This window comes from Melopsittacus undulatus, chromosome 1, assembly GCF_012275295.1.
Source record: "Melopsittacus undulatus isolate bMelUnd1 chromosome 1, bMelUnd1.mat.Z, whole genome shotgun sequence".
Classification (NCBI taxonomy): domain Eukaryota; kingdom Metazoa; phylum Chordata; class Aves; order Psittaciformes; family Psittaculidae; genus Melopsittacus; species Melopsittacus undulatus.
Genome location: NC_047527.1, coordinates 3,389,867 through 3,406,246, shown reverse-complemented (window position 1 = coordinate 3,406,246; position 16,380 = coordinate 3,389,867). Strand labels below are relative to the sequence as shown.

The following is a 16,380-nucleotide window of genomic DNA, read 5'->3' as shown; positions in this document are numbered from 1 at the left end:
GGCTTTTTACAGCAATTATCTGGATTTCTCATCATGTCACTACTGAGCTCTTCATACGCATGTAGCCCCATATAGAAAATAAAAGAAGGAGAAGGGGAAGGGAACGAGACAGAGTATCTCAAGCTAGAGGGGACCCATCTATGTCCAGCTTCCATTTCATTCCCATCTATGGGTGCATACTGGATGCTGGAGAGGGACTTCATCAGGGACTGTAGTGACAGGACAAGAGGTGATGGGTTCAAACTGAAACAGGGGAAGCTCAGGTTGGATACAAGGAAGAAGTTCTTTACTGTGAGGGTGCTGAGGCACTAGAATGGGTTGCCCAAAGAAGTGGTGAATGCTCCATCCCTGGCAGTGTTCAAGGCCAGGCTGGACAGAGCTTTGGGTGACATGGTCTAGTGTGAGGTGTCCCTGCCCATGGCAGGGTGGTTAGAACCGGATGATCTTCAGGTCCTTTCCAACCCAAACCATTCTATGATTCTATATCCTGGTTGTTTTCACCAGGGTTTGCCCATGGCACATGATGTGAATCACCATCTCCCTTCAGAGCTGGGACAGTCAGACATAGCTGAAGAAGCCTCTTAAAGGAATTATTTGCTATGCAGGCACCTTCTGAAAGTTTGTGATAGTTCTAAACAAGAGCTGCTATCTATGTTTAAATAAATGGGAACGCATTGATTTTATTTATCACACAGACTATCGCTAGCATCTCCAAAATGACTACTTGAAACATCTGCAGCACATACCTTATCTTACAGATCCTGGTGTCCTTTATAAAGAAACTATATATACATTACCTCTCTGATATATATCCAGCTTTATGATTCCACTCCAAAGCATCCTAGGTTAATATTTAAAGTGAAGATGAGACTACATAAGAAACTGAAACATCAGTGGAAGTTTAGTTTAGGGGAAGAACATGAACTTGGATTACAGTTTTCAGCTGGGCACAAGAACTAAGGGACGGAATAGAGAATCCCAATTATAAGCCTGGCCCTGGCTTTCCTTGTATTTGCAGTAAATCAGGAATAATTGGGGTCAGTTGAAAGAGTCTGAGACAGTGAATCTGTCTTACTATGCTAGGTCGATTTGGGGGCTGGTGTGTGAACTAGCTGGAACATCACATGGCATTTCAGGGATGAGGGCAGTAATAGCAGTGCCATCTTCATAAGATTGAAAGGGGTTGAATGCTTTTGAACCATATGGTGGATATAACGTTTGCCATTGAAACCCCAAAAACAAACCAAATGGAGACATAGAAGGGTCACTAAATACTACTTTTGTCTTCACCCTGGTGAAGCAAGAGTTAACCTGTTTCCCTGGGAAAACACCATTGCTGTTCACATTTAATCGTGTGATAAATGCAGCCATCAAAGTGGGTTTAGAAGAATACAATTTCCTTCCTTTCAATAATCCATCTCCACAGGGGGGTTTAAATGTATTAAATAACACTGCATTCACTTTGGAGCAAGGTGACACACTGGGTAAGGTTTCACATTTGTTTCTCCATTTACTGCATGATCTTTGCCAGGGCAAAAGTGAATTTAGACTCTTGCAGTGCAACTTCTGCAAGGTGGGGTTGAACAGGGGGAAAGTGGATGAGGTTGTACGAGCATCCCCATCACACCAGCAGAAACCACCTCCACTTGTAGTGGGCAAAATCACATCAGACTCCTGCACAGGAAAATCAAAGGGAATATATAGAGAAAAAAACCCCATAATGAAAGAAATCAAGCTTGAAAACCCATGGAGAGGTTAATTTTTTATAACTATACTATTGCCATCACAGCCACACGTGTCCTGCAGACTCAGCCTATGTTTCATCAGCTGTGGGATCTTGCCCTGCATTTGCTCTCTTCTTACCCTGCTGTCAGCACAGATCTGACAGTGCTGCCAAAGGTGACCCTTGCTGCCCAGAAAAGCTGCATGCAAGGACAAAGCTCTCTGACCAAGGTGAGTATCCATCCAACACCTGGCACTATATCCACTAATATCAACATTTATATTAATAGCTTTATTGGTATTCATATTAATAATTATATTTATCATAGTCATATTTGTAGTTATAGTTAAATCTATGTATCTGTATTTATATATGTATAGCTATACCTATATCTATATATCTATATAATCATATTTGTAACTATATCTGTGTCTATAGCTATACCTATATCTATCTGTACCTATGTAGATTTCTGCAGCTATACAGATAGATCTACAGATATACACATCCATGTCAGCAGTGCTGACAGTGATGCACTGCCTCACTCACTGTGCACAAAGCAGTACCCATGAGCAAACAGGAGACAGCACAACTTGAAACCACAGCCAAACCTACTGCAGCAGGTTAGAAGGCTGCTCCCATCCTCCATGAATGACCCTCATTTGGCATGAAGATGTGGGTGCTTGCAAGATCCTTTAGATTTAGCAACTGGGAGGAGAAGGGAGGACTGCAACTACTCAAACAGCTACCACAAGCAATGGGGATAAACGTGTGCAGAGCTGTCACTGGCTATGGAGGGATAAAAATGTGGGTACCAGTTGAGTGATGCTATCCGCCCGAGCCTCTGGGCACAATATAGATTTGCTCTCCACGAAAGCACTCTTTCCTATGAACAAGGCACACTGATGCCAGCATTTCATCCTGTGACCTCAAACGCCTCCATGCAACCCCAGTGTCACCATTCCCCATGTACAGCCTCCTCCTGCTGGGGTCTTTGCCAGCATGGGGTGAGCCGAAGCAGCCCCAGGGTTTTGGGAGCATAAAAGCCAAGTGCTTGCAGAGCTGGGGGATGAGGCTGGCTCACTGCAGACAAAACAACCCTTTGGTTTGCGAGACGGCTCCGGCAGTGACTCAGAGCTGGGGTAGAGCAGAGCAGCATCAGCACCGCGTGTGAAGCCAGTGAGCTGCTGTGGAGGAGGCTCTGCACAAAAGGAACCCTTCATCCTCTGCCCACATAAAAGCCTTTGTCCTTCCTCACTCCAACAAAGAGCCTACAAACAAACAAACAAAACCCCGAGCCTTCAACTAACCAGAAAACCCTGCTAATGAATACAGCCCCCTTCGCTTGGGGGATGATACAGGTGGCTGCAGTTTCTCACTACCATGAGCAAGCAAAGAGGGCTTATCTCACTTGATAAGGGATTGCTAAGGAAAAACTACAACAGGCAGGTTGGTTGAGTGATTTAGGAAATGTCAAGTTATCCCCAAACCTGGTTATACAGGTTTGGTCTTTATATAGATTTGTTCTTCTCTTCTTTGTAGAATAAGGGGCTGTGGGCGACTGGAAGCTCACGCCTCCAGCCTTTCCAAATTACCACCTTTAAAGATATAGTAGGATTTGGGGGGGGGTTTCTGATACTATTATACATGCAGCTCTGAAGTCCTGAGCACTGCCACGGCCCCATAAAACTGGCACACAACCACATGTAGCACAAGGAATATGGGTGTTTTTCCAAGGGCTGCAGAGCAGGTTTTGGTGCCTTTAAGGATGGAGGAATCTTCATTTAACTCTCTCAGTTGCAAAGTGCTGCATCCTCATCACATCAAAAAGAGAGATTTGCAGTTAATGAAGTACTGTGCCTGTAAAGACCACTAGCATTTTCTTTCACCTTCTCCTCTCAGACCAACTGGAAGTGGTGCAAGGACAGCACTTTGGGCCATTCAGAATAGATTCCACCTCCCTTTAGAATACAGGAAGCAAATGAAGAAAATCAGGTGTGAATCTATTTTGACTGATGCATTAAATCCCGGTATCAAAATCTATTTCTCTACTCCCAAAGAAACAGAAAAAGAAAATGGAAAATGTCTTAGGAAAATTGCATTAATGCCCATCTTAAAAAAGAAACACAAACCCCCACTTAAAGACAAGGAAAAATAGCCGTGAGATTTAAATGCTCCATATTGACATCCCTAGGAACAGAGGAGTGGGTTGATTACAATATGGCTTTTAATGGATGCAAAGCCATTTAAAACCAAGTTGACATTATTGAAGTCACACTTTTTACCCAAGTAGCTGCATACTAAATGACCTTGAAAAGACACAGCAATTACTCCACACATACAAGATACATTATCGCCAAAGCTAAGGCTTGATGTCCTCATATATAGCACCCGACTGGAACATTAGGAACTGGGATGAGTCCTAAGATAAGGTCTGAGAGTCAATAAGATAAATGCATAAATCCAAAAGCTCCATTTCTCAGGGCAGAAGCTGCATTTTGATTGTGAGGAATTCAATATCCCCATTCAGAACAACACATGTCAACGTTGAAGCCAGTTTCAAACTGAGCTGTGGACACCCAGCACTGCATTAAAACCTCATTGTTAATGATCATTCATAATAGCTTGCTGGTGTTTGCTTAGCCTGTGAGATCCTCAGGGTGGCACAATCTAATAGCTGTGCTTATACAGCACCTACCATGATAAGGAGCCTGTAAAAATAGAAGCCCAAATAACTAGTCATTACACACACACACACATACATATATGCAGTTTATGCAGATATTATTGCCAAAGAATTATTCTCCCATTAAGAGGAGGATTGGATCTTGCTGCCCCAAAACGAGAGTTTTACTCTAATCACATAAAAAGAACAACTTCATAAACACAGGAAGAAAGAGAGAAATGATGCTTCCTGTGAGAAGGAAGTCCATTTAAAGCACAAATAAACTGATGCAGTTAGGAGAGGGGAAAGAAAAAAAGCTTGTATATGCAAATAGAGGTTTATTACCAGTTTTCATGCTCCTAAAAAGCACAATTTACTGACCTTTGAGAACTGGGTCAAGTAGGCTGACAGAATAAGAAACAAAGGCATCTCTTTAGGCAACCGCCGCGTTCCAGAGCAGTAATTATCCTTTCCTCTCCCCATGAGCAGCAGGAAATGCAGAGGGGGGCCATTACCCCATGACAATTACTGTAATTTTAATTTCTAAAAATTGCCAGGAAAGTTTCCTCTAAACTAAAAAAAAAAATAAAAAAATTAAAAAGTGTCTGGATATTTGGGGTGGTTTTAGTTTAAAATTCATTCCTCAGCTCAATCAGAGCTGTGCTTCCCTTTCTCCCACGGCCTTTGGGGAACCACCCACAAAGTCTACATGGTGAGAGAGCCCACTTTCCTTCTCATTATTTGGCTAAAACATAGAATCATAGAATGGTTTGGGTTGGAAAGGACCTTAAGATCATCCAGTTCCAACCCCTTGCCATGCTCCAGGGGCACCTCACACTAAAACATGTCACCCAAGGCTCTGTCCAACCTGGCCTTAAACACTGCCAGGGATGGAGCATTCACCACTTCCTTGGGCAACCCATTCTAGTGCCTCACCACCTTCACAGTAAAGAACTTCTTCCTTATATCCAGCCTGAACTTCCCCTGTTTAAATGTGAATGAGGATCCAGGAAAGATGGAGGTGGTCCTAAGACATGTCGAAGATGCCATGAGGATAAAGAAAATGGGCTGTCACTTTTAGGCACTGCCACGGATGGATCCTTAGGAGCACTCAGCTTGTCAGCCTACTCTGCTGCTGGGTTTAATACCCGTTGAACTTACTCATTCATGGGCACAATAACATATTCTTTCTGTAGGAAGTAGATGATGTTAGATGCATGATAATTAAAAAGAATTGAAAAGAAGGATTCATTTCATCTCCTATGCTCAGAGGGATTACTGGCTATTTTGTGGGGTTTCTGCAGGCTATCCTTTATTATTTTAATATTAAGGGTAATCTGTGCTATTAAAACACAGTATTTTATTATACCCAACTGTTACGTGAGATGGGCTTAGCCCAAGAAGACAGGTCTACGCTGATATCCAACCTCTCCACCACTTAGTCACACTATCCCAGGCTCTGCATCACTCCTATGTACCTAAACCACCCATTTCCTACAGTGGGCTGCGCCTGGAAGGAGGAATAACTGGCTTGCACCGAGGTGTGTCTGTGCAGGGGGAGAAGGTGGGATTTGAGTCACATCTGCACCATACATAAGCAGGAACCACAGGCAACACATCACTAAACACACCACCGTATTGCTGCAACAGCAGTTCTCATCAATGGAAAGCTGCTTTCCAGGGTTCCCCTGTGCACTCCCTTAATGAGACTTCTGAAGTCTCCTTTTGGTCACTGGGTGAAGAGTTAAAACTACTTTCACAGATTCAAGGGAAAGGGCTTTTCACCCCTCTTTTTAATAGTTGCCACAACTCACGTTGCACAACGATCATTTAGCGCAGTGAAAATCTGTGCCTTTCAATAGATGCACCTATCAAACCACATCGATTTGTCTACACACAAATACATTCCTACAAGCACATACTTGATTAAGAATTTATATAACTTCAAGCTTCAAGGAATTCTGGATCAATGCCTTTCTTTTGCTTTGATACACACATAAACTCAATTAAACAGTACTTACAGCAAACCACAATGGGCAGGAGAATAATTTTCCCAAAGCTTCACGTTCCATTTTTTACCTGTTATGTGGGTCTAGGAAATCAATTACTCCCTAAAGAGAAATTATGAGTGTTTGTGTTACCAAACATTTTACATTCCCCACCCACCAATGGAAGAGCAGAACTATAGGAACACACATGTAGAAAACCTGGCATTCTTCAAACTTCTTACCATTTGCTGTAGTATATATTCATGAGTATCTCTATATTTATATATATATATATTATAATATATATATTATATATATATTATATATAAATATAATACATATAAATAAAAGAAAGCCCTGCATGGCACAGACTGGATCTGCACCACATCCAAAAGTTCACTTTGCAGTCTCACAAGACTCATAAATAAAGTCCACTGAACATATGTAGCATTTTACATTACTGCATAGGGTAATGCAAATGTAATATATAGCGCGTTAACACCTTAACACATGCACATGGTGGTCAGGTTAGAGTTGCTGGGGGAGCTGTAATTTTGCATGTCCTGACCAATTTGCAGCTGGATAGATATTAAGTGAAAACCAATCACAGCACTGCATTCCCTTCAGCAGGTTTTATACATTCTCTCCTTTTATACTTGAAGAAGGAAGAAGATGTGTTAAGCTGCAAACGCACACGAAAGATGAAACAGATGTGGATTAACTTTCATCCTTTCCAAGCAATGTGGATGAAACCTCATGTGTTCCCAGCCCAAGCATGTGTGATTGCATGAAAAGCATGTGCTCTTGGGTGTGATTAAGCCTATTTCTGAGTCATAAGCATCTCAACAAGGCATACTACAACCCCTTCTTTTACATAATGCAGTGAAGCCAACCACCAGCATTCACTGGCGAGTGGCAGCTACAAGGAGAAACAACGTGCAGCTGATCCAGTTTAACACAGTTTCTGCTGATGCTGCCTGACCTACACTAAATTTCTACTGCTATAGTCTTGTAATGCCTGGATTCTCACTCTTTTTAAGGTAAAAGGGTCTGTCTCTGTCCCATTCTTCCTCCAGCATCCCTTTACTTCCAAGTCCACCACTACTTGCCTCTAAGATTCAAGTGTTTTTGTCCAACAGCTTGGTTTCCCCCCTATTAAAACCCTAATCACTTCCAGAAGGTTGTTTTCGCAGTCATCAACCATTTTCAATATACCAAAATAGTTAAATGCATCCAGGCTTACTCCAGGTACAGGGATGCGCAATAGCTATGCATCCTATTTGCATTGATTAATGGCCATCAGAATCCTACATCATATGGAACAGCCACGGCCATACAACCATGTGGTGTAAGTCAAGGCAAGACCGGAGATGTTCTCATCTCTGCAATCTACTCCACCAATAGCAGTCTAACAAAGTTGGTTAAAAGCACAAGAAGTGATGTAACATAGACAGCCAAAAACCCAAATCACAGCTAATTTACACAAGATAAGCCCCCTTATCTCAGAGCTACCAATAACTGATGTCCAGTGGATTTGACCACCATTCAAGACCATGCTATATGTAACCATGCACAATACCCATGTTCAATGCAGTTCACCAGATGGTGGGCAAAACTAAGCTGAAACACTTCTATACAGGCAATTCTATACAAGATGGATAACAGCATCTGTGCAAAATCACTTCAGAGATACTGGTAGGAACTCCAAATAAGGGTAAAGGAATACATTAGCCCTTTGGCACACAAAGGCCTTCCTTTCAGTGGCATTACCACCTAAAACCAACTACATGACACGAAGGTCTAATGCAGAATTATAATTGCTTGAAACCTATTATAAAGCTTTGGTCCATTGACTTGCCCTAATGGAAGGGTCTTCAGTGGCATCATTCCACCCTTCTTTACAGAGAAACATTAAGGTTACAAAGAACAGCAATCTCTTATATGCACATAAAGGAGGCAAGAGAAAGATAACACAAGGTAGGGAATGAAAATGGATTAGAAAGGCAGAAAATCTGCTGACTGCCCCTTAAAAGAAAAGACAAGAATATCAAGTATATGAGAAATCCTCACTGAAATGAGGCAGAGTCCCACTTATATTGCAGCTAAGTGATCTCATGGTATCAAAGCTGTTATAGAAATTTGTGGGGATTTCTTATACACACAAATATTATATATATACATATACATACAGTATTTTGCATTGCTAGTTGTGTAAAACTCCACACATATGCATATATATGCACATAACTTTAAACTCTTAATCATCTGTGAACAGGCAGACATGCATTTGATTGTATTTTATATATATTACATACATACGCATGTATATATGAACCTATACGCACAACGCTATAGCGTGTGTACTCTGATTATACAAAGTATTTATTCATGGACAGAGGTCCTAATATGGGTACAAAGAGGAAAAAAATATCTATTTTTATATGTAATAAATAGTTAACCAAAGTGTAATACAGCCAAAGAACACAGAATAGATGATATAAATCTATACAGAATACATGATCCCTTTTAAAACTGAAAACAGAGGCTTGATAAAACCTCCTCTCATTTCCTTCTACCTTCCTTGCTCTTGGAGGATGATTTCACTCAGCCTACGAGCCCACATCCTAAGCAAGGAGGTACAGGACTGCTCTCATGTATTTCAGAGTATTCAAAACTCCCATCAAGAATGGAAAAACAGCCCCAAGAGAACAGAGAAGCAGAGAATAATTATGCAGGGCTTATATAGGCCTTTTTTCCCTGGGTCCTGTATCTTCCACCTCCAAAAATGGAAAACCACTGTCTGAAAAACACCTCATTGGCTTCAATGTAGGTACTGGTGGAGCTCCATGTTCTTCAGCATCATTAGTGGGGTTAGAAAACAGCCTGGTTTTAGCAATGTACTTACTGTCAAACATAGAGATGCAGAGGAACTTACCTGTTTGGTGCTTCTCTGCCCAGTAGGAAGCAAAGCTTTGGATTTCTCTGCTATTTTCTGTAAAAAAGGGAAAAAAAAGAGGGAAAAGGGCTGAGAAAAGAGTCCTAACATTTAGTGAAGAAATCATAGAATCATAATGGTTTGGGTTGGAAAGGACCTGAAGATCATCCAGTTCCAGCCCCTGCCATGGGCAGGGACACCTCACACTAAACCATGGCACCCAAGGCTCTGTCCAACCTGGCCTTGAACACTGCCAGGGATGGAGCATTCACAACCTCCCTGGGCAACCCATTCCAGTGCCTCAGCACCTTCACAGCTGCTCTGAGGTCTCCATGCAGCTTCTCTTCTCCAGGCCAAATAGCCCTTTCTCAGCCTGAAATCCTATGAATCATGTTTCTTCTACTTCTTACAGGGCAGGACATAGAGAAAACTCTTCCTGTTCAGAAAGGGAGCATAACTGCACTGCAAAGTTTGGCCTTGCAGGAATTCAAAGTCTTCAAAGCTTCCAGCACGACAAGGTTATCCAAACTGAAACGTGCATTTAAGGAATGACAGCTAGGACGGGGATAAGTATTAATTTACCACTCAGATTGGTTTCCTGACGTAACCAGGCATTGACAAACTGCAGTGGCTAATTTTGGCACTTGTGAATTGATGACAGTGTTTAGAAAGAAACCCCCATCACCTCCATGTACAGTTGAGATGGATTTCACTCTTTAGCATGAAATAAAAGCATCATAAAGGTGTGTGTGCATGGAGGTGGAGCCCTTTACCTGAATCCTTCCAACACCTCATTTAAGGGATGTAGTAATTTCATTTCAAGACCTCACTCTTAGCGTTCTGAATAGGACAGAGTAATAATTAACAATACCAGATAGTACTAGAGATAATGCAATGCTATTACATGATGTACATGTTGTTGAAGTGCAATTTTCTGTGCTTTTATTGAGTTATTTATTTATTTCTAAACCACAGGCAGCAAGTTTGGGGAAATCAATCAGTACAGAGTGTTTCTAATAGAGATGCATTGTTAAGTGCACATTGTCAGCCTAATGTCATTACACCTATTATAATTACAACGTTCTTCCTATGGGTTGCAGCCATGGGTCAAACTCACTAAAGCAACCAGAGTTTGTTCAGCTTGTGATGTGATTAAACCATATATCTATAACTTGTTATTGCAAGGGGGAGAAGCAGTTTGAGGATGCTAGATTGAAATCGCTACAAGTGTTTAAAAGCAAAGCAAATCTGCTCATCAGCACAGCCTCCCGAGGGAAAAGTGGGAGAGCAAGAAGCAAACGAAGGAGCTGGAATTCAGGTTTTGTTTGTTTTATTAAACAGCTTGATCTTGGTGACAGGTTCAAACCACAAGATGCCTTCTAAAACCTTCTGGCAAAGCTGTGTAACACAGCAGAGCCAGAAGGTGGGTTAACAGAATAGCAAGGTTGTGTTGCCTGCACATTTTCTATGAGCAGAGAAGGGGAAAGGAGCACTCTGCAAGCATTTCTGCTTCTCCTCTGGAAGTGGAGATGCACCAAAACAATGTCATGGCTAAGCCAGGGAAACCAGTGAAGATTCTACCAGACACAAAGCTGCCAAAAGCACAGTTTTCCCTTTCCATTGATGCTGAATTGCTCTGTGTGTGCATGTTCCAATGAAACAATGTTTTGCTTGACTGATAAACTAAGAATAAAGGGAGGAAACTACATGTGAGCAGCTCTTTGATATGCTCCACACTCACCATGCTCGCTCACACTCAGAATCATAGAATCATAGAATGGGTTGGGTTGGAAAGGACGTTAAGACCATCCAGTTCCAACCCCCTGCCATGCCCAGGGATACCTCACACTAAACCATGGCACCCAAGGCTCTGTCCAACCTGGCCTTGAACACTGCCAGGGATGGAGCATTCACAACTTCTGTGGGCACCCTGTGCCAGTGCCTCAGCACCCTCACAGTAAAGAACGTCTTCTTTATATCCAATCTAAACTTCCCCTGTTTAAGTTTTAACCCATTACCCCTTGTCCTATCACTACAATCCCTGATGAAGACCATGCGGGTGTTCATCACCTCATCTGATGGCAACTCAAATACAGAACAGTGGAGACATCCTCACCTTCTGCACAGTTCCGTATCTCTGGATGGCATCTGACAGCTGGTTCTTCAGCCTGTCCAACTGAAGTTGTTCTTGCTGTTAGGGGAGAACAGAAGCTTGGTTAGCAGGTCTGTAGAGATCTATCATGTAGAAGACTGTCTGTGACCATGTGAAGAGGTCCTGGATGAAGACACCAAATAAACAGGGTGGGCACACACAGTACTCTAAATAATTCAACTTCACTTGGGATGCCAGGATGCTGCAAGGTTTTATGTTAGGAAAGGAGCACAGGATGCTTTGGATATTCAAGACAGTACCCTAGTCATGACTTCTGTGTGGTCTTGATATCTGAACTGAACACCTCCTGGGCCAGAGATAGATAGTGGGACATTTTGCTGTCCTGCTTACTGTAAGAGGGGGTCCAACTCCAATACCAGTTCTTAAAGACTGTGAAACAAAAGTGAATACCCTACTGCCATCAAAATAACAGAATGGTTATAGCATGGTATCCTGCTTCTACACACTAGAATCCAGCCTCAGATTACCTTCAGGAGATGATAACCTGCATTGGAAATGAATGGCTATAAAGCTCTATATCAGAATCATAGAAACATAGAAACACAGTCCTATAAAAAGTCCTTTATTTAGCTGATAGCCCATAGAATTATAGAATCACAGAATGGTTTGGGCTGGAAAGGACCTTAAGATCATCCAGTTCCAACCCCCCTGCCATGGGCCACAGACACCTCACACTAAACCATCTCACCCAAGGCTCTGTCCAGCCTGGCTTTGAACACTGCCAGTGATAGAGCATTTACCACTTCCTTGGTCACCCTGTACCAGTGCCTCAGTACCCTCAGGGTAAAGAACTTCTTCCTTATCTCCAACCTGAACTTCCCCTGTTTCACTTTGAACCCATCACCCCTCGTCCTATTGCTGCAGTCCCTGATGAAGATCATGCAGGAGTTCATCACCTCATTTGATGGCAACAGGTGATTTACTGAAACTGAGAGGTCCATCAGCCACAACAACATTCCTTCTGCCTTGCATTGTTCCTGATTGTTAGAAACCAACTTATCTCTATGTTTTCCAACACAAGTACCCAAATGTCACTGCATCTGTGACTGGAGCTTATCCCAGCAGATACAGATCTATGCTTCAAACACAAGGAATAACCCAGTCTAGACTGATGTAACTGTCCTACATGCTGCACAATCACTGTTCTCCAATGGAGTGACCAAAGCCAAACAGTGCCAAGCAATGGTAACTCTCCTGGAATTATTCTATCCTATTCTACTTTCTTCTACCCTCTTCTACCATCCTGGCACTATTTCAGGTGTGCAGGAGTTCATGTGTCTAAGTTTTACACATCGGAATAAGGAAGTGGGGCACTACCTTAGAAACCAAGTAACAAAGAAAACCCAATCTACTCTAAAGCTACTAAGCAGAAATGTTCACTTTACAGCCATTTAAGCAGTTTCAGACAACCGCTGAAGGATACAAAAGTAAATGTTATAAAGGATGGGATAAACATCCTTACTATTTAATGGTAGTATTTCCATACACAGAGGGATATCCCAGTCTTCAGTTCTTCATCCAAAGATTTAAAATCATTTTTAGAACAGGTATCATCATCCCCATTCTAAAGGTAAAGGTCTATAAAGCTTATATTTGTTACACATAGACCCTGAGCTAAGACTGACACCCTGGAGAGCTGATCTAATAGTCCAGCACTTATCCTACAAAACCCAGGAATTCCAGATAGGCCTTTTTATTTAACTCCTTTGAGGTTAGTTTGAAAGAAGCCCTAAAAGAGCCATGTGCTATTTCACATCAGCCTCCTGCCTTGTACCACACTGATCCACTTACATCAGTATCTTTACTCCTGAAATACTATCAATTTGCTCAGTTGGGGCATCCTGTCTCAAATATCTCCAGCAGTATTTGGAGCTTCAATGGAAGTCAGTGGAACTCCCACCGTGCACCTTCTTTGCAGTGCATTACTGGTGGAAAATAAGGAGAAAAGAAAAAAGAACCATTCTTTGTCCATGTGTGTAAGCAAAGTAATACACGGAGAAATGCATTGGAAATGAATGGCTATAAAGCCCTAAATCAGAATCATAGAAACATAGAATGGTTTGGGTTGGAAAGGACCTTAAGATCATTCAGTTCCAATCCCCCTGCCATGGGCAGGGACACCTCACACCAGACCATGTCACCCAAGGCTCTGTCCAACCTGGCCTTGAGCACTGCCAGGGATGGAGCATTCACAGCTTCTCTGGGCACCCTGTGCCAGCACCTCAGCACCCTCACAGTAAAGAACTTCTTCCTTATATCTAACCTGAACTTCCCCTGTTTCAGTTTGAACCCATCACCCCTTGTCCTATCGCTACAGTCCCTGATGAAGAGGATTAATTAATGGAAGGCTTTTCATGGTACGAGAAATTTGATGGGAGGAAAACTGCAATGGTACCCAGGTCCCCAACAGGGACTCACAGACCAGCAGCCAATTCCCCCCAGAACTACTTATTCTATATAAGAGATGAGGGCTACAGGTTTTATACCAGAATTTGTAGGTTTAATTACTTAAACAGCACAGAAAACAGGAGTTTAAGAAATAAAGTGTGCTAAATTAATTGTCCAGGGAGAAGAAAAAGTTATTATGTGATGGCAACAGAGAGCATCAAGTTTATTCTTCATGTTTCTAAAGTTGTTTGTGTGTCTATTTCCTTCAGCTCTTAAATAGTCTCCCTTTAACTTAGCCATTTTTCTCCTCATGACAATAAAAGCTGTTCTCCTGAGCATTCCCATGTGCTTCATGGGTAAATAATGACATTCTAGTATAGCACTATAATTGGGTTTAATGTGACCTTGCTTAATTCCCCTTTGGACCCAATTTATGTCACAAAATGGAGCCAGGAGAGCAGCCCAAAGAAGTCTCAGTCCTCCTATCTCTAAGAAAGCATTTTTGTTTTATCAAGCACTGGTGGAATTATTCTCAGGATATGCAAAAATAAGTCCTTATAGTCCACCAGTTATCCAGCAACATGTTAAAAATGGTCCAAGTATTAAGCTGGATGCCTGCATAAGGTTGATGTCTACATTTGGAGAACAGTCATTCCGAGGTTCCATCTCTATCCATCACCCATTCATTTCTTTAGGCAGGCTGAATTGCACATGGTCCTTCACAGGTTACAGAGGTAGCCTGGGGTGAGCCAGCTCTTCAGTCCTTATCCCATATGCCTCTTGGCAAGGGCCATAAATCCAAACTATAAAAACTCACTTGGATGAAGAAAAGCAACGTTTTAAGAGCAGTGTTATTTCTAGGTGGGAGGGCCATGAGAACAGAGGTGAAGTAACACAGAACGTTGGGAACTGGCAGGAAACAAGTGAGGATAAAACATCAGTTCAATTCCCAACACAGAAACTACATGGATGTTGGAAGCAAGAACATAAGAGAAAACTGCTAGGCCAAATCAAGTAGAAAAGAGGTATCCTTGTTCTCATTTCAGTTGCTGAATAACCCACTATAAGGGTGAAACTTCTCAACTCACACACCAGCTGAAGTTTGCCCCAGAGTATGTTTCTGTTCTTCCCTATGACCCATGCCACAGGACAAAACCAGCAGGAACACACACCGTTATACAGCTCTTTATACAGAAGGTCAGAAGCCTTCTGTTTGTCCAGTTATTGCTATTGGGGACCATGGGATGGGGATCATTCATACCGCAGTGGCAATGATGCTCATATGAGTTTTACCTGCTTATGGCTTCAGAAGACCATTCTGCCTGTACAGTATGTACAGGTTGCTGTGGGGCAAGTTGCAATCCAACGTTCTGCTCTGATCTGGTCAAAGCCTATAATTACCTAAGCCTATCACTGTCTTTGCACCAGCATACAGCACTGAATAAATGTTGTATCCAGATATATTCCACTGTTTTGGCCTTTCTGGACACTTCAACACAATTCCAAACTCATCTGCACCCAGTGCACTCACTGCACAACTGAGAAGCTCATGTTGAGTCAGATGATTTCTGTAGTATTTTGACCCAAACTGAGGGAAACCCTGAGATGAATGGGAGTTAAGGCAAGGCTTTGTTGCTGAGTTCTTTATTTCCCATTCCACATAACCCAGTTTTGGGAGAAGAACTGGTTCCTGCAGCTGTTTTTCCATTGGTCATTTATAAATGCAAGCTATGCTTATTGTGTAATAGGAAAGGAAGTTATAACAAGACATAGAATCACAGAATCATAGAAAGATTTGGGTTGGAAAGGACCTTAAGATCATCCAGTTCCAACCCCGTCCCATGGACAGGGACATCACACACTAAACCACACACATGGAGCTCAGCTTTAAAGCACCCACTACCACCCACTAATACTTCTATCTTCATTAATCCTCCCTCCATAAGACCCAGCACTCTCCCCCAACAGCATCCTGAATGACACATACCCTGGATGAGCCTCTGACAACCTCAGACAGCTGCTTGATGGCTTTGGTGCTAGTCGTGATGGTTTTATTAGTCTCCTGCTGGGTTGCATGCCTGCAGGAGAGAAGAGATGATGGGAAATGCAATTGAGATTAATTGCATAATGAGACACTCACAGAACTGTATCACGCTGCAGAGCAATTGAGACAACACAACACAGAGCACATGGAGCCACACTGGGACTACAGGAGCCCAGGACCAGCAATGGCAGCCAGAAGGGTGTAGGAAACACCAACAAGGAGCTGCCCAAAATGTTCTTACTCTGAGAGCCACAAAGACAATAGCTAAATAGTCAATGGGGATTGGTAAGGTGAAAAACAGGGGCTGGGCAGGTAACAAAGACATCACAGATGGATGGCATCACAACTAAAATTGTTGAGTACCAAAGAGATGGGACGGAGGAGTTACCTGAGGGTTTGCTCAGGAAAAAGTTGTACTCAGCATGTAAAGAGACAGAAATTGAGCAGGATAAATTTACTCACCA

At 42.3% G+C, this 16,380-nt stretch overlaps 1 protein-coding gene across 2 annotated transcripts in view; it reads right to left on the bottom strand.

The window, feature by feature from the left end:
* The window catches only part of TSNARE1 (t-SNARE domain containing 1), a 380,410-nt gene that overhangs the window by 253,954 nt on the left and 110,076 nt on the right, over nucleotides 1–16,380 (bottom strand). For both annotated transcript variants that reach the window (XM_034063960.1, XM_034063963.1), the window contains exons 4-6: nucleotides 15,860–15,950; nucleotides 11,428–11,502; nucleotides 9,312–9,368 (exon numbers count right to left, since the gene is read on the bottom strand). In XM_034063960.1, the coding sequence (XP_033919851.1) occupies nucleotides 9,312–9,368; nucleotides 11,428–11,502; nucleotides 15,860–15,950 (223 nt within the window). The remainder of the gene's footprint in view (nucleotides 1–9,311; nucleotides 9,369–11,427; nucleotides 11,503–15,859; nucleotides 15,951–16,380) is intronic.